At 33.6% G+C, this 16,883-nt stretch overlaps 3 protein-coding genes across 7 annotated transcripts; 2 read left to right on the top strand and 1 right to left on the bottom strand.

The window, feature by feature from the left end:
- The first annotated feature begins 2,963 nt into the window (after window positions 1-2,963).
- LOC110633134 (cyclin-SDS) lies at window positions 2,964-7,151 on the top strand. The gene is made up of 7 exons (XM_021781620.2): window positions 2,964-4,020; window positions 4,329-4,496; window positions 5,205-5,371; window positions 5,944-6,072; window positions 6,219-6,399; window positions 6,600-6,644; window positions 6,772-7,151. Exons 1-7 carry the CDS (start codon window positions 3,088-3,090, stop codon window positions 6,802-6,804), a joined length of 1,656 nt encoding a protein of 551 aa, XP_021637312.2. The 5' UTR covers window positions 2,964-3,087; the 3' UTR covers window positions 6,805-7,151.
- Window positions 7,152-7,618: 467 nt separating this feature from the next.
- Window positions 7,619-11,152, top strand: LOC110633125 (PHD finger protein At2g01810). Its single transcript, XM_021781606.2, has 3 exons — window positions 7,619-8,427; window positions 9,102-9,342; window positions 9,456-11,152. The coding sequence occupies exons 1-3, from the start codon at window positions 8,115-8,117 to the stop codon at window positions 10,909-10,911; spliced, it is 2,010 nt and encodes a 669-aa protein (XP_021637298.2). The 5' UTR covers window positions 7,619-8,114; the 3' UTR covers window positions 10,912-11,152.
- Window positions 11,153-12,385: 1,233 nt separating this feature from the next.
- LOC110633135 (protein RGF1 INDUCIBLE TRANSCRIPTION FACTOR 1) lies at window positions 12,386-14,762 on the bottom strand. 5 transcript variants are annotated; one of them, XR_002490772.2, is made up of 6 exons: window positions 14,612-14,762; window positions 14,092-14,355; window positions 13,561-13,719; window positions 13,173-13,466; window positions 12,755-12,794; window positions 12,386-12,654 (listed from the first exon to the last, which is right to left on the bottom strand). XR_002490772.2 is itself a non-coding variant. In XM_021781635.2 (4 exons), the coding sequence occupies exons 1-4, from the start codon at window positions 14,612-14,614 to the stop codon at window positions 13,230-13,232; spliced, it is 663 nt and encodes a 220-aa protein (XP_021637327.2). In that variant the 5' UTR covers window positions 14,615-14,762; the 3' UTR covers window positions 12,386-13,229. The 5 variants fall into 5 exon arrangements, 1 of the variants encoding a protein (XP_021637327.2); XR_009144337.1 differs by having other exon boundaries at window positions 12,755-13,466; XR_009144338.1 differs by having other exon boundaries at window positions 12,386-12,794.
- Window positions 14,763-16,883: the final 2,121 nt, after the last annotated feature.

Genomic DNA, 16,883 nt, shown 5'->3' with positions numbered 1-16,883 from the left:
GGGGTTATGAGATTTAGAAAGAAAGATAAGTTGGCACCCTGTTACATAGGAGTTTTTGAGATCACGGACAGAGTGGGAGTAGTGGCCTATCAGTTGGAGTTGCCACCAAACCTTTTTCATGTCCTCTCAGTATTCCACATTTCTATACTTAGGAAGTATGTTCCCGATCCTTCTCATATGCTACAACTAAACACAGTGGAGTTAAATAAGAATTTGACCTTTGAGGAGCAACCAGTAGCCATAGTAGACTATTAAATGAGACAGTTTTTGTTAAGGTAGATCCCTATGGTTAAAGTCCTGTGGAAGAGTCAATCTGTAGAGGAATGCACTTAAGAGTCAGAGCGGGATATACACAGCAAGTACCCATATTTATTTGATATTTAACTTTGTGTCATTATTCTGTCTTGTGTAAAATTACAGGATGAATTTTTTATAAGGGGGGGAAGAATGTAACACCTCGAATTTTTAAATAATTATTTTATGTATAATTATATGATTTTTGACTAGTTTGGTAGGCCTAGGAGAGGCAATATGATGTTATTGTAATGTGGGCCTGAGGCCATTGGATTTAGAAGTATTGTTTGAGTTACCTTGCAGGTTGGGTGGGTCCTAAGTACAAGGAAAATTCTACCAGATTTTTAGCATAAATTTAGGATGTCTTTGACTCTTTAACTTTCTTGTTTTCATTTTAATATTAATAAATTCATGGATATAATTATTTAGGTGATTCGGGTCAACCCTCCTCCTCTGCCCAGCTACCTCAGTAATCTCCGATTAATCTGTGAGTAGATATTGATTTTATTTATAATTTCAATATTATTATATATTCAAAGCATACCTATGCATTCACTTATAAATATATACATATAGTTAATTACTAGACACGCATTGTATTGCATATTTATTTGATGAAATTGTTGTGGATGCCGCCTTAGGGTAATTTGGAGCTGTGTGCATGTGTGTGGTGCGGATATGGATATGAGTAGGACGGATAGTCACTGTTGGAGCTTCACTTGCTGGGACCCAATCCTTATATATAGATAAGTCAGGGTGAGTACGGCTTTGAGTTGATCTCGCTGATCCTCACACTTGGATTATTAAGAGAAAGTCCGACTTGAGTTGACCTCATTGGCAGGTATTGGAATTAAAAGAACTGTATAGGGGATCAGCTCCCATATGTATATATGTTGATGTGACACATGAGTGTGTGCGTGCTTCAAATTATCTTTTATGTGAATATTGCTTGAATTGTTTGATACTATGTGACTATGCTGCATTTCATATCCAGGCAATGCATTAGTTCTAGATAGTTATAGAAATTGTATTTAAAATCAATATTTTACTCTATGAGTCGAACGCTCACCCATATTCAATTATTTTTCCTCTGGTGACAGGTAGTCTTTTTGTGAATAACCTGCTCCCTTTCTCGCAAGTTTACCAGCAGCAGCTTAATTATATACATATGGGATCAGCTCCCATATGTATATATGTTGATGTGACACATGAGTGTGTGCGTGCTTCAAATTATCTTTTGTGTGAATATTGCTTAAATTGTTTGATACTATGTGACTATGCTGCATTTCATATCCAGGCAATGCATTAGTTCTAGATAGTTATAGAAATTGTATTTAAAATCAATATTTTACTCTATGAGTCGAACGCTCACCCATGTTCAATTATTTTTCCTTTGGTGACAGGTGGTCTTTTTGTGAATAACCTGCTCCCTTTCTCGCAGGTTTACCAGCAGCAGCTTAATTATATTTTATTTTCTTCATTTATATTCTAGAACTCCGCATGTATCAGTAGTGTATGAACCTTTTCTGGGATTATAATAACCTAATTATTTGGGTGTTATAAACTTATTATATGATTGTGCTTGAATTTATGAGATGAGTATTTACTTGGATGGGAGAGCTGAGCTCCCATTTGATTATTTATCATATTGAGGATTGTAAGGGTAAGTTGAGCTACTCAAATTGTGTATTTTTATATTTACAGGTCAGGTAAGTTAATACTTCCCGTTAGATAGTCCAATTTATGGTCAAACTCTATCTATTTATTTTTTTAAAATTGAACTACAGTTATGGGCCTTATGATTGAATTAGAGATAATTGTGCTTACTACAGGTTTTGTGGGTCTTATGCTAACCCAAGTCTTAGTGCCGGTCTAGCTCAGAATTTGGGTCATAACCATCTTTAACATTTTCATATTTAAATTTAAATAGGATAGTTTCAATCAAAATTAAATGAACCAAACTAAAAAGAATTGCAAGGAGCCATTTGTGTCATACAAATGGCAAGCTTATATTCAAAATGTAATCCAACGATAATCAGAAACGAGAGAGATGAAAAAAAAAAAAGTTTGTTCTTCATTGTTGATTCTTCACATATTAAGATGTGGATTTTGTTGAGAGGAAGCTCCTTTTCAAATTGAGGCTATACAGGTTAGGTTGAAAGCTGTGAACTCTATTCTCAACCGTAAAGTGTTTGAGGGCATCTGTGTTAATAAAAATATATTTGATGTAAATTATTAATTAAAATACAAAAAGTTAAATAGACTTAGGTAATAATAATTAAGCTTAAATTGGATTGATGCGTGTTTACTTTATTTATCTAGAATATAGTTTTAATAATAATAATAATTATTATTATTATTAAAATTTGAATGAATTTATATAATTTAAAATAAATTTTAATTAAATTTAAAACGAATTTCAAATATTAAAAATAATAATAAATTTACAATTAGATTGAGTGATTTTCGAGATACCTACCCCTTGCCATCTGTACACGAAAGGAGCATTTCTCATCCTATCTCCAACCCCACTTTCAATCTGGTCCTCGCATCGCGAGTGAGAAAATGACTCTTACGTGGGTTTACACACACCATATAAAAACCCTCCACCACTAGCAGTCCCAACTTCCATAACTGTTATTGCTCAACTCTGCACTGCACAACTCAGTACTCACTAACTTAACAGCACCAATACGGCAATACCACGCATCTCTCTCCCTCTCTGCCCTGAAACAGATAAAAAAAAAAAAAAAGTCTCTCCTGCATTTCGAATTTTAAGCTAACATAAAATTTATGCTCAAATCGATTAAATTCAAGCCAAAATTCGAACCACAGCCTTACATCATGAAGAAGCAAAGAACCAAACGTCCTCGCCGAATTCGCTCTCCGGTTCTTATCTCGCATTTGAATTCAGCTCCTCAAAGGAGCCGAGGTTTCTCTGCTTTCTCTGCTGATTCAATCCCCTGCTTCTGCTTAGGAGATGAATTATCTTGCGATTCAAGCAGAGTTGTAGTCAAATCCAGCGCAAGTAAGAGAAAGTCACGTGAAACAGAAGGAATCGAAAGGATTGAAGACGTTCCGTTTCGGAGAATCACGAGATCTTACTATAAGCAGAAGAAAAGCGAGAGGAAAGAAAATGAAATAGAAGTGAGTGAATCGTCTTGTGTGGAGTCGAATTCTGGAGCTGATTCTGAGAATAAAAGAAGTTCAAAGTTGAAGAAGAGAAGTGTAGACTCAAAGGAAATTCCTATAAATGAAGATTTTATGTCGGTTACCCGATCGGAGATTTCCTCTGTTCAGCAAAATTTGTGTTCCGGTAGCCGAATTTTGGAGAACGTATCGGAGGATAAGGAAAATGATACCGTTTCTATCGCTTCTGGTGCGGAATCATGCTTGAGAGTTCTCGAAGTTGATCTTGCTTGCGCAGAGCGCATCTCTTACGACGATGCTGCTACGGAATACTCTTCTAATCATGAGACAGCATTCTCTGAGCTACAATCGGAAACATTTTTAGAGAGCTCATCGGACATTGAGTTCTCATATCACACGCCGTCAAGTTTCTTGGATACTGGAAGCGAATTCTCCGAAAAGTCAATTGATGATTCTCCTCCTTCGCATACTTACTCATTGTTTCTCGAGTTTAAACAACAATTCTCGCGATCAAGCGTTGCTCTAGACATTATAAGATCCTTGCTCATTGAAGCAGAGTACCTAGAACATTCCAGCGTAAACCCTCTCCAGTTTTTTGAATTAAGCATATTGTTTTTTCTATATTTTCGTGAATTTTCTTGGCATCCAAACAGAGCCGTTTGCATTGTTTTTATTAAATGATTTTGCTCGGTTTAGATAATTTTAATTATAATTTCAGTAGAGTTCTTAGTTAAAACGTTAGTTTTGTCATATTCTAGTTAGTTTTGGACTCTATTTTGCAATTTATTTTTTTAGGAAAACAAATAATTTTGCCTTTCTTTTCTCGGCAGACAATTGGTTTTCATGTGTAATTTATCAAATCTGTTGGTGTATTTATTTTCCAGTTTGTGAAGTTCGAAGATGAGGAAGACGAGGAGAGCTACCAAAGGCTCCGGGAAAGAGAGAGAAGGCAATTATTTTTGCACGACTATGTCGAGTTTTACTGCTCCACGACGGAGTACGGTGGTCTCATCTTAGAGCAACGGTTGCAAATGGTCCACTGGATTGCTGAGGTGAGTTTCTTCTCCAGCTTGGTCACTTATTCATCACCGTATTTAATATTTACTTGCTCGCATGCAGCGATTCGAGAAAGTTTACTTCTCTGTCTCTTAACTTTTCACGTTCAGAAGCGTGTAAGATGATAGCTGACTGCAAGTTCTTTCAGTTATTGGAGAAAATATTTTGTACAAGAGCATTTGCCATAGCATATCCAATCTACTTGTGACACGTCACAGTACGTGTAAGGGTATTCTGTCTCATATTTATACGCAGAGCTTTCAAACTGAAGATCATATGCGCTCTTCCCGCAGACATAGTGTTCTAGTAGATGGAGGACCATATTTTCTCACTTTGCAATACAATATACTCGATTTTCTCTTCTTCTATTGGCTATGCAAGCAGAAGCAGCATAAATTTTTTCGAGAGTAATCAATGTATTTTAATTCAATAATATTAGATTCATTTAATTCATTTTAAAAAATCTTGAGATTGTTTTTGTCATGACCCTTGAACATTATTTATCCCCACTTGCTTTCCCACGTGTGATGCTTGGGATTAAACCGTAACTCGTAAGCTTCTCTTATTCTTTTGGGCCGGGGATTGCCGTTTTCATTATTGATCACATATGTTATTCGGCTTTTTTTTTTTTTTTTTCTTCTTCTCTTTTGAACTGACATACATTATTCACTCTTTAATTGATGCATGCTGTTTTGAATAAGCAGCAATCAACTGCAAATGAGTTTCAGCATGAGACAATGTTCCTTGGAGTTGGTCTTCTGGATAGGTTTCTAAGCAAAGGATTTTTCAAGAACAAGAGGAGCCTTCGGATTGTTGGAATAGCCTGCCTTACGTTGGCCACCAGAATTGAAGAAAATCAGCTCTACAATAGGTAATCAACTTAATTCACCTCCTTTTTCTTAATTAATTAATTGAGAAAAGAAAAAAAGATACAAGCTAGCCTAGAAGCACAATTTTCACAATTACCATTATGCATCATATCTTTGCATAAATTAAGAAAAATATTTCTATTATTTCACATTATCTATAATCCAAAATAATTTTATGTAGGAGGATTATGTCATTCCAAAAATAATCATTATGTGATGGACTAAATAATTTTTTGCTGTACCATCATTTTATGTCCTTAATTTCTTCAACTGCGATGACACATTATAAGACATTTTTATTGGTCGTAGTAGTATATTCTGTGAATAAGAAAAGAGTAATTGAAGTGAACCTTCAGTAAGACCACAGCTGACATGAACTTGTAATTCAAACTTGATGTATCAAATATCGGAGTTAAATGATTAATTCATTTCCCAAGTGTTCACCTATCTGATGGCCAAACCACAAGCGCAGTGTCATCTCTTCGAGAATTAAAGACAATATTATATCTAGCTGCAAGATTTGTACTAGCGGATATGGGAATGCATGAACTTACATTTTAGTGTGGCATTTCAGTTTGAGGCAGAACAATTTCACCATAGAGAACAGTGCGTACAGCAGATTTGAAGTTGTAGCCATGGAGTGGCTGGTTCAGGAGGTACTCAACTTCCAGTGCTTCTTGCCCACCATCCACAACTTCATGTGGTAATTTCCTTGAACATTGCATTAATTAATTAGGACTAGATTCGCATCTTATACACATAAGAAGACTTGAATTCCCCTTTAATCTCCATAAGGCGAATTTAGTTTTAAGAGTTTTAATATATTATGTTTTTATTAATGTATCTTAGGTTCTACTTGAAAGCTGCTAGAGCTGATGCCAGGGTAGAGAAGAAGGCAAGATGCCTGGCAAAATTAGCGCTATCAGACCATGAGCATCTTCGGTACTGGCCCTCAACAGTTGCAGCAGGACTTGTGATTTTGGCTTCTCTGGAAAGCGATCAAATCGAATGCTACCAACGGGTCATCGAGGTAAAAACAATTAGCAGGCCAACATTGCTAAAGCCTTTGAATTTAGTCCCTGTCAGTAGCTTCGAGATAGAGCTGATATAGGATATTAATAAAATGAGGAAATATTACAGACAAGCCATATTGTTTGTACTAGGTCCTCGTGCATCCTTGTGTTGTGAAGCATATGCTTTCAGATTCTAATTAATCTAGTAATTTTGCAGGATCATGTCAGAACAAAAGAAAATGACTTGCATGAATGCATAAAGGTAAAGAGCTTATAACTATGCCATAAAATTATATCAATCTATCATCATTTTTGAAAAGCATTTCTACAACATGTGCTTTTACATTGTCATTCTTAATTTAATTTTAATAATTTGTTAATTTTAACAGAAAATGGAGTGGATGCTACAGTATTTAAACTAGCAGATTAGAAGAGAGAGGATTCTTGTCCCACCTTTTGTCAATTGACATTTGCTTCTCATATATCTCAAGCCAATGCTAAAATGCAAACTACTGTTAGCTTTCGTAAATCCTAATAAAAAAAAAGGTTATAGATATCTGATTCTTTTTCAACTTGGCAAAAAATGCTTGTTGTAATCTGTCCATAAAAGGCAGGAGATAAAGTCTGCATCATTTACCAGGCTAGTTTAAAGTTGGAGTACATGAGTAATTCTTTGTCAGGAATCAACTATTCAATGCATTCTTTTGTTAAAAATCTAGTACTATGCAAGCAATGACAGATATGCAGAACAAAAATGTTCTTTCCGGTTTCTAGATGTCTTATTCACTGTTGGTTTTGTTATTCAGAGGAAATTTGTGCATATCTTCATGGTTAATTCTATTGATATGTAATGGTTATTGTAGTAGTACTAGTATTGGAAGTGGAAGTGGAATTGGTGATGCTCTGAATTCTGAAATAGTATCGAGCAGCAAAATAAACCATTGAGCACGAAATAAAAGTACATGTTTTAATATTTGGTCCAGTAAATGAAATTTAGCCTTGTGAGGATATATTTAATGGGCTTTAAGTATTCCATCAAAACATTTAATTATTAATAAAATTCATCATCCTTTACAGAAGTAACCTGCATGTTTCTTTATGCTTTGGGTAAAAAAGTGTAAGTTTTAGTTATCAATTGGATCTCAGTCATCTGCAAGAGAAACTACTAACAATGGCTGATCACTTAATTTGGATGGACCGAATTCCGGCAATCCTAGATTATTTTAGTAGCCTAATAACTGAGTGTTGATCTCATAATATAAGAGATTAGTGTGCTTTTTTCATTCTACAAATTTTGGAGTCAAGTTCATAGAATTTATTATAAACTAGGTCGAAATCACTGAAATTCTTTTAAACTGTCTTTTAATATTAGGCATTTTCTTAGCAAATCCAAATAATAATTAAAAAAAATAAATCAAAAAAATACAAAAAGAGAGAGAGAGAAAATCAACAACATTGCAAGTTTGAATAAGAATAATTGAACAAGAAGAAAGGAAAAGCAAATGCTTCATATCTTCTGTGACGGAAACCGCAACAAACAAAATCGAGTTAGTTGCTGCCCTCTATGAAATGACCAAAACAACACCGCTCAACCCCCAAAATTCCCCCGCCTACGGAGGAAGACAATTCACAATCGTGAAATCTCCCTTTAAAACCTCTTCTCTCTCTCTCTCTCTCTCTCTCTCTCTCTCTATGTATCTCTGCAACTAAAGCTTCTGCAGTTTTCACTCAAATGGCAATAACCGTATTTGAAGCCTGCAAGAAAAGAAAAAGAACCCCAAATATCTTCACTATTTCTTACTTTGCCGGCTCCACGGACTCCGCGACGATGATGGAGTACTTTCGCGGTTCCTTCAAAGATAACATCCGAGAGTTTCTTAAACGCTGCGCAGAGACCGAAGATTACAGTGTTGGAGCCAATCCTGTATGGTGTACTTTGCTTGTCAGTGAATCCAGCGGCGTCGTTTTCCCTCTCTACATTGTTCAAGAGAACGTCAAGGGCTCCTCGTCCTCCCAGCCTCTCTGTAACCTCTGCAGATACGTTGGTATGTATATATACGTGGCTTTTCGAAGTTGTCGTGGTCTTTGATGTTGTGTGCTTTTCTTCTGAATTGGTTTTTCTTGTTTTTAGTGGTTCTTGGTTCTGTTTGGTGAATTTCGTAGAATTTGTTGTTTCGTTTAACTTGCTTTTGCAATGTCAGTGTTATTAGTTTTTGTTTATTATAATTTGCTATAATCTTGATAATTGTCTTCTACTCTTGCACTGTAAATCTTTCCGTGCTTGGATTCTTGGAGTTTCTCTGCTTATTTTTGTTAAGGTTTTGTCTCAATGATTTAATGAAGTTTCTCTGTTCATATGCTTCAAGCCTTATAACCGTATAGGCAATTAACTACATTCTAAATTGGTTTTGAAATTGGTATTCTACCTACGTTCTTTGGTCCTTCTCTGCTATGGGTTTCAGCTGTTCAATTTCTTCAATTCTTCTTCGCTATGGGTTTGATTAGCTGTCCGTCATCCCCATTTCAAAAATGGGTATCTGTTTTTAGCAGATTTTAGTTTCACATGTCACTTCGCTGCTGATTTCAATCTAGTATTCTTGCTTGAGATATGGAATTCCACTTGCTGCTCTCCTTTAAGATTTTTTTTTTCCTACTTTTTCCCCAGTTTAGTGTTGTTTATTTTTTTACTTGGCTTTTGGCTTTTGGTGCAACTTTGTAGGATGGAGTCACCATTTTGTGTCTAAAAGAAACTATCACCTCATAGTTCCTGAGGATCATAACTGGAGTAAGCCTCTAAAGAAAGAATCCCTTAAGCTCCAAACCCATCTCTTACATGGTATCATTCATTGCAATGGCTTTGGCCATCTACTCTGCATCAAGACTGAAACAATCTCAAACTATCTTCAAGGAGAAGAGCTTATGAACCTCTGGGATCATCTCTGCGCAAGTCTCCAAACAAGGTATGGAGAAACTAAATTTTCACAACGGTAGCAACTTCGATTTTACTTAGCTTCATAATTAAAGTTCAATTTTAATTTCTTCTTTTACTTTTCCTACTCTGCTTTGTGTTCAGAGATATTTCAGTGTATGATATGTCAAAGAAGGGATTGATGAACCTTAGATTGCTTCATGGAGTCGCGCATGGCCATTCTTGGTTCGGCAAATGGGGTTACAAGTTATGCCGTGGAAGCTTTGGGCTTACAAAGCAAGAATACAGCAGAGCCATTGAGATCCTCAGGTCACTAGACCTCAGTAATATTATTCATGACTTCACTAAAAAAGGACAAGGCAAATTGATTGAACAAATGATTCAATCTTATAGAGATGTTAGCGAGACCCAGTTGGTCACCATCAGTGATTTGCTCCAATTCATGCTTGCTTTTAAGTCCAAATCCCTCATCCAAAGGAAAACAGCCTTAGCATTGGCTTCAATCTCGTCAAATTCCTCAACACAAACAACCCATCAAGCCAAAACACCTTTGCTTAGCCATCCTAGTGAGGATAACTCATTTGCTTCTCAGAATACAGATGACCATCGGACACTTTCTTCTTTTGTTGCTAAATTGGATGCTAGATGGCCTGCAAGAAGATTAGAGAATGCAGTGAAAGTGATTTTTCACATTTTGAAAACACATGGGGCTGGAATGCATCGCCAGGACTTGCGAGACGCCATTAGAGAACACATTGGTGACACTGGTTTGATTGATTTTGTTCTAAAACATATTAATAAAGTTATTGTGGGCAATCAAATTATTCTACGTGAAAACAACCCAACTACCAAATTATTAGAGTTTTCACTTGAAAAAGCTTCTGATGGAGCAATTGAAAGGAAAACGCAGTCCCATACTGATATTCTGTCTCTACAACCAGGACTAGATGTTTATAAGGATCTGCTTTTCTTGTACAAGAATGTTTTATTAGGCTACCCTGAATATCACGCAGTTAGCATAGCGTCCACTGTAGTCTTGGACAGCAAGCATTTTGTTAAGAAGTGGCAGTTTAAGAGAAATGGCGAGGATAATTTACTGAGGCTAATTTGCCAAGTTAAGCCGAGTTACGATGAATTGGTGAATGAGCTGATTCGACCATTGCCACCAGGTGAACTGGTGGTGACCCAAAAATGTGCTACAGTTCGTGAGCTCAAACTGATGGTGCAATGTGCATTAATAGACACATATTTTGTAATGGACAAGTTTGTAGTGAAGGATATACGGATTGGTGAATTGGTGGCAAAGGAGGACCAAGAATTACTTGAGTGTGGAGTGGGGCAGGGTATGCAAGTTTGGGTGAGAGGCTGTGGATTGGACTTCGATACAGAGCTGAGGTACCAAGGTGGGGATAATGATTGGACCGTGGATTGTAGGTGTGGGGCCAAGGATGATGACGGAGAGAGAATGGTGGCATGTGATGTTTGCCATGTTTGGCAGCATACTAGGTGCAATAGCATTAACGATGGTGATGTTCCTCCTTCGTTTCTGTGTCATGTGTGCAGGTCCAGGATGAAGAAGCTGGCTGGGTGCAAGATGTAATTCCCACGAGAAACACAAATTTGCAGTATAGCTCCATGAAAACGTGTTGCCTCGATATTCATGCAAGATTATTGTTCAAAAGAAGAATTCACTTGGCATGATTCCGTTATCCAGTTACTGATTTATTTTTTAATTTTGAAAAGAAAATTTACAAAGCAGATTAAATTGTATTTAGAATTAAAAATGCAATATTCTATCAAGTACAAATATCAAAGCATTAATCCAACTATTATTTTTGCCTTTTTTTTAGAAGATATATTTTTGGCTAAATTTGATATAAATAAATAAATGATATGATATGTTTTAAATTAAAGAAGCTTTGAATTATGTACTTTTTGTGGGGATTCTAATTCATCAACCAATTAATCTTGTTATAAATTGTGTATTTATATTGTTGTTTGTACGGAGATTTAGAGGGTGTTTAGCATTTATAAGTTAATTTGAGTTTAAAAGTATTTAAAATTTTAAGTATTTATATATCTAGTTAAAGTGTTTATAAGTAATTAATAAATAATTAATATATTTATTAAAAAAAAGCTTGTAAATATATTTATTATTAAATAAGGATGATATTATAAAATAATTATCAAATTAACTTATAAATATAAAGTTTATATGTATAAAAATAAAAAATCCCTAATTTACTTTTTTAGTTTATAAGTTAAATTTATAAATTCAAAAAAATTATAAATAAATAGGTAAATTTATTTTTAAAGTTTATAAACTTATAAATTTAGATAAACACCTTTTCAAAATATTAAAAGTGATGTGTAATTTGATTGTGAGTATTCTTGGAAGGTGCTAAAATTTTTAAAGCAGATTCTATTTCAAAGTAGAAATTAGCTAATAAGCGGATGAAGGGATGATGTGATGAAGTTGTGCTAAGTGAGAAAGAGAGCGAGAGATTAGGAATTAGGGATTGTAATCAATAGTTATAAATTTTATAATATAGATGATATGATTAATGAATTATTTTTTTAATAATAAAAAAATGCTTGATTTATCATCTCAGATAAGATATACTTTCCTAAATTATTTTAAAATTTAAATAAAATTTTTATGAATTTTAAAAAGCTGATAAGATTCAATCTATTGATAATATGACAATATCACAAGGGAGATTAATCCTCATCCCAACGAATTATTATTATTATTTATTAAAATTCTCATATAAATTTTATCATAATCAAAACAAATTTATTATACACCCAGATTCATTTTATAATATCCCATAATGTGATCTTGCGTTTCCACTCCTATTTCCTTTGTTGCGAAGCTTTACTCAAAACAAAGGGAAAATCAATCTATGCCTTTGATGATTAACAGAAAGGCTAGCTCAGGGCTATGGTGAAAGTCAAAAATCTCTGCGCCTACATTCCACAGATGATTTATAATTGCAAATACCATTTTCCCCAAAATACCCTAAAAAAGAATTCTTTTATTTTCTTAATCCTATTGCAGCAATTAACAAAAATCCCATTTAAGATATTTAATTATAATCATTCAGACTAAAATATAAAGTCCAAAAGAATGTTATGGAACCAAATCAAGAAATGACAACAACTATTGATCTCAGTGGCCTACCACACCACAAAAAAAACCTCAACTTTCTCCTTGCAAGCATGGGAATGGCATGGTAGTATGGCTTTAATGTGATTCAGATTCAGTCTTCCATGTGAGACATGCTCTGGATTTTACCTATTCACAGGTAAATCTTCTGTACCCTAATGCCAACCCTTTTGTCTGCCATATTCATTTGAAACACCAATATTAACATAACTTTGTTGCCATAAAGAGGGTCCCAATTTGACAAGAACATTAAAAAAAACTAGCATGAACACACCTCCACCGGCTCCGACACAGATTGCGACAAAATTCACAAACTATGACGGCAAAGATTAAAAAAGAAAGAATAAGAACCATATAATACCAGCACATTTAGGGAACATGTAAATTAGAACAAATTATTGAAGGGAAGAACAGTATAGAAGTATTGTGAAGAGGAATATCCAATTTAACAACCAAGGAGATACAAATTTCCACCAAGAAAAGAACAGAACTAATGAGATACCATCAAACTAAATACAAAAAGATTTTATGTATTTTATAACCAGACTCCATTACTCATTCTGTACAAGCCTCAATAAGTGGTCTCTTCTCCCCCCCAATTTCAAGTAATTAATCCAGCTTTTTTTAATGAAGATTGGCTTTAGAGATTAAAAGGATTATTATAGCTGTGGTCTTATTAATTAAATGCGTACCTTCATTTGAGCCAAAATTGAATATGATTGGAGAAAGAGAGAAAAGATTTATTGGTATTAACAGAGAGGAGCCCTCCGAGGGATTCCTTTCCTTTTGCGCAACTGTCTCCTTGGCTTCAATGTTGAACTCAGCCATCCTTGAGTTTCCTCCGACATATCTGTCAAAGAAAAAGACGATTCATTCTCTTCACTTGAATGTCTTTCTTGATTGTAGTTTTCCTTCCAAGAAAGGTCAATTGAGAAGGTTATCATCTTATGGTTTTGGTCTTTAGGCTTTACTGATGCAGCTGAGACCTGAAAATCACATCATCATTATGAAATAATAAATAAAGGTTAAGCAATGGAATGGAGTTGATGAAGAAAAGAATTAAAAAAAATCTTCATTTACCTTACATGCAATAGAGCAAAAGCGATTAGGCAAATCTTGTATGTATCTCCCACAAGCTTCACAAGAAGCACCAAATTTTGCTTTGGTTGATGGTTTTGAATCTTTGGATTGAGGTCTGGGGTTCAAATGAACTGCCTTTTCACCATTAATCTTGTATGTCTGCAAACAAAAAGGGTTGCTTTTCTCATATCAAATCATTCTCTAAATTGAAAAAAAAAATTATCGAAAATAGAAGCAAGATCAAAATTGTCAAGACCCAATATTGCAAAACACGAAACATTAAAAATTAAAATAATTTACTCTAATTAATAGCAAAAGCAAGCTCCTCTGATTCTATAGATGATAACACAAAGAAAGTCTCCGCCCTTATCCTCCTTAATACTTCAAATAAGAATTTAATGCCAATCAGCAATCAACCAACAAAATGCAAAAAAATTTCAATCCTACCAATTCAATTACTTAAACTGCAACCAATTAGTTAAGTACATAATTAGTCATTCATCTTAAAGAAAAAAAAAATCATTATAAAACCTGAATTTTAGAGCAGTCGAGATGTTTCTGAATGTCCTGGAGCCTCACAACATCATGGTATACGTACTTGCAGATCTGAAGTTGGCGATGGAGGCAATGAGCCTTCACACAATGCCTACAAAATTCAATATTACAGTCGATGCAGAATACATTTTTCTCATTCTTTCTCAGTTCTTGATGATCATCACAAGAACTAAAAAATTTGCTCTGCAAAAGTGTACTCAGCCAATCTGATTTTTTCTTTATATAAAACTTGCATCCTACCTATCCAATATGAACAAACAAATCTCATTAGGAAAAAACTTAAATTTGAATCAACAAATTAAGAATCAATTAAATGCCATTAACAATAATAAACAAACCAATTTCAATAAATAAACATCAGAGCATGAGAATATTAATTCTTTTTTGCAGATTGAGTAATTTTCTGTGTAAACTCAAGAAAGAGAACAAGAAATATCAGTATGAATTTAGAGAAAATATGAAAAAAAGAAAATACCCAAAAGGGAAGAATTCATACCATTTCCTTGGGTTAGAGATGGAGTTGTTCTTAGTGTGAAGGATGAGTGGAAAGAGATTGGTAGTGAATAAGAGCAAAGCAGAAAAGAGAAAGTGCTAAGATTATGAAAAGAATGATACAAGGAATGTTACGACGTGAAGGGAAAAACAACTAATTATTTAATTGATAAATTTGATTGATAAATTAGAAAAAAAAATAATTGATAAATTTAAATAGAATAAGATAAAAAAAGGAAGGAAAGAGAAATCTTTGTGGGGTTTTTTTTTTTCAAAGAAAATCTTTGTGAAACTGGAATCAGAGTTTCATGGTAAGTGAATTTCTCCCTCATTTTAGAAATAGTAAAAAAATACCAAAATTTTATATTGATTTCCATAATATTTTACAAAATATGATTTTTTTTAAAAAAACAATGATTTTTTTAAAAAAACAATGATTTTTTTAAAAAAACAATGATTTTTTTAACCTACCTTTTGCGTTCATAAAAAAAAAAAAAAACTAAGCCAGTTATGAAAAAACTGAACTCAACCCATATGAACATCAATAATTAATTCATAAATTTGAAGAAAAAAATTGAATTAAACATCAAATTCATATGAGACGGAATATGGTTTTATGCTTGAATTTAGTACATTATAAATGGGTGTCAGCTAACTTGGTTATGTCATGTTTTTGGTCGCAAGAGAAAGCTGAAAAGAAGAGAAATGTTGCCTTCTTTGTCTAACACAATTATGAAAGTAAATAATAATAATAATAGATTTTTTTTTACACTTTTTCATGAATAAAAAAACAAGTAAAGAAGAACAATTTTTTTTCACAAAAAGAGATTACAAATAAATAAATCTGAAGAGTTATATAAAATAAGATTGTAGTAATTTTAGGGCCATAGTTTTCTCCATAAAATCAGCACTTTCCATATTGCAAATTGAAATAAGTCTTAATCATGGGAATTAAATGCCTGCAAATTGCAATGTCCTTTGAAAAAAGCAAGAAATAACTACAGGAATAGTTTTGACTTTATGGAGACACAATGAAGCTCATTGTTTCTAAAGCTATAAATTAAATTAAATTAAGATGGAGAGAGAGAAAAAAAATTCCTATATTTACTCCGAAATTTGTTAAGTCTAAACCGAATCTAAGTGATAATGAGTGGAAAAAGCAAAATCTGCAAAAGATTGTTGCATGTTTTATCACAACTCTACTGATTTCTTTATTTCTTAATGGAAAATTCTCAACAATTCTCCTTTATCTTTATTTTCTTCTTTTTTTTTAAAAAAAAAAAATTTGTAATATTTATATTTTTGAGAATAATTAAATTTCACAAAATTGAAGAGAACATAAATTTAATTAACTTTATTTTCTTTGTCTTTTAATGGAAAACTATTTTGTCTTTTATTTAGTTAAGGGACAACTCACATGCCATGGTTGGACTTGGATTGTTTATCTTTGGTTACAAATTCATTCTTTTACTACATTTTAATCATTCAGTTTTTTTTCCTAACTTTTGTTTATGGCTCTAATTAATTTAATTGCATTATTCAAAGTATAAACAAGTAATTTAATCATTCTATTTTTTTTTTCTTTTTAGTAGAGTATAATGGGAAGAACAAAAGCATTATGATTTTTAAGGAAAGGATCAGAGGTTATGATAGGCAAAATATCTACGAGTGCTTCTTTTATAATTTTCTTAATAAAAAAACTTTTATTTTAGGTAGCAGCTTTGTTTTGTGCATTATATATTTCCCATTAAACTTTTATTTTTTAGATTAACTGAATTTAATGATTTTTATAAAAAAAAATTAATGATTATTATTATTATTAAGTAGGAATAATGATATAAAACCATCCCTAAAACTAAACCAGTCTCCATGAGGTCGAGCTCCTTATGCCTGACCTGATTTAGTGTAGATAAGCTAAATCATTCGAGCATGATAAGAATATATATAGACTAATCAAAACAGAGTTTGGATACAAGTTGGTTTCATAGGGACAAGCTGTCACGACCCAATCTATGGGTCAGACCGGCACTACGACCTGGGCCAGCCTAAAGCTCCCGAGGTCCGTTGTAAGCTTAACTATTCCTCAACCCAACTCTAAGGCCAATTTGGGCCTAATTTCAAGAATTCAACCGGATAGAGTCCAGCCATAAAATGGACCTTTTAACGGAGAGTTTTTGACTCACCCGACCTATAAATATAATATATAATCAATTGGGGAGATCAGCTCACCCTCCACATACTCATAATAACATAAAGTCAAATGGGAGCTCAGCTCC

Source organism: Hevea brasiliensis, chromosome 15, assembly GCF_030052815.1.
Source record: "Hevea brasiliensis isolate MT/VB/25A 57/8 chromosome 15, ASM3005281v1, whole genome shotgun sequence".
NCBI classification, from domain to species: domain Eukaryota; kingdom Viridiplantae; phylum Streptophyta; class Magnoliopsida; order Malpighiales; family Euphorbiaceae; genus Hevea; species Hevea brasiliensis.
This window is presented reverse-complemented; position numbering and strand designations above follow the sequence as displayed.

Excerpts from the sequence above, each read along its gene's own strand:
- LOC110633125 (XM_021781606.2), top strand. The coding sequence starts at position 8,115 with ATGGCAATAACCGTATTTGAAGCCTGCAAGAAAAGAAAAAGAACCCCA. Across the intron at positions 8,428-9,101 it reads TAACCTCTGCAGATACGTTG|GATGGAGTCACCATTTTGTG; the intron begins GTATGTATATAT and ends GCAACTTTGTAG. Across the intron at positions 9,343-9,455 it reads TGCGCAAGTCTCCAAACAAG|AGATATTTCAGTGTATGATA; the intron begins GTATGGAGAAAC and ends CTTTGTGTTCAG.
- LOC110633135 (XM_021781635.2), bottom strand. Across the intron at positions 13,720-14,091 it reads TCGACTGCTCTAAAATTCAG|ACATACAAGATTAATGGTGA; the intron begins GTTTTATAATGA and ends TTTTGTTTGCAG. Across the intron at positions 13,467-13,560 it reads TTTGCTCTATTGCATGTAAG|GTCTCAGCTGCATCAGTAAA; the intron begins GTAAATGAAGAT and ends TGTGATTTTCAG.
- LOC110633134 (XM_021781620.2), top strand. The coding sequence starts at position 3,088 with ATGCTCAAATCGATTAAATTCAAGCCAAAATTCGAACCACAGCCTTAC. Across the intron at positions 4,021-4,328 it reads AGTACCTAGAACATTCCAGC|TTTGTGAAGTTCGAAGATGA; the intron begins GTAAACCCTCTC and ends TTTATTTTCCAG. Across the intron at positions 5,372-5,943 it reads GAAAATCAGCTCTACAATAG|TTTGAGGCAGAACAATTTCA; the intron begins GTAATCAACTTA and ends GTGGCATTTCAG.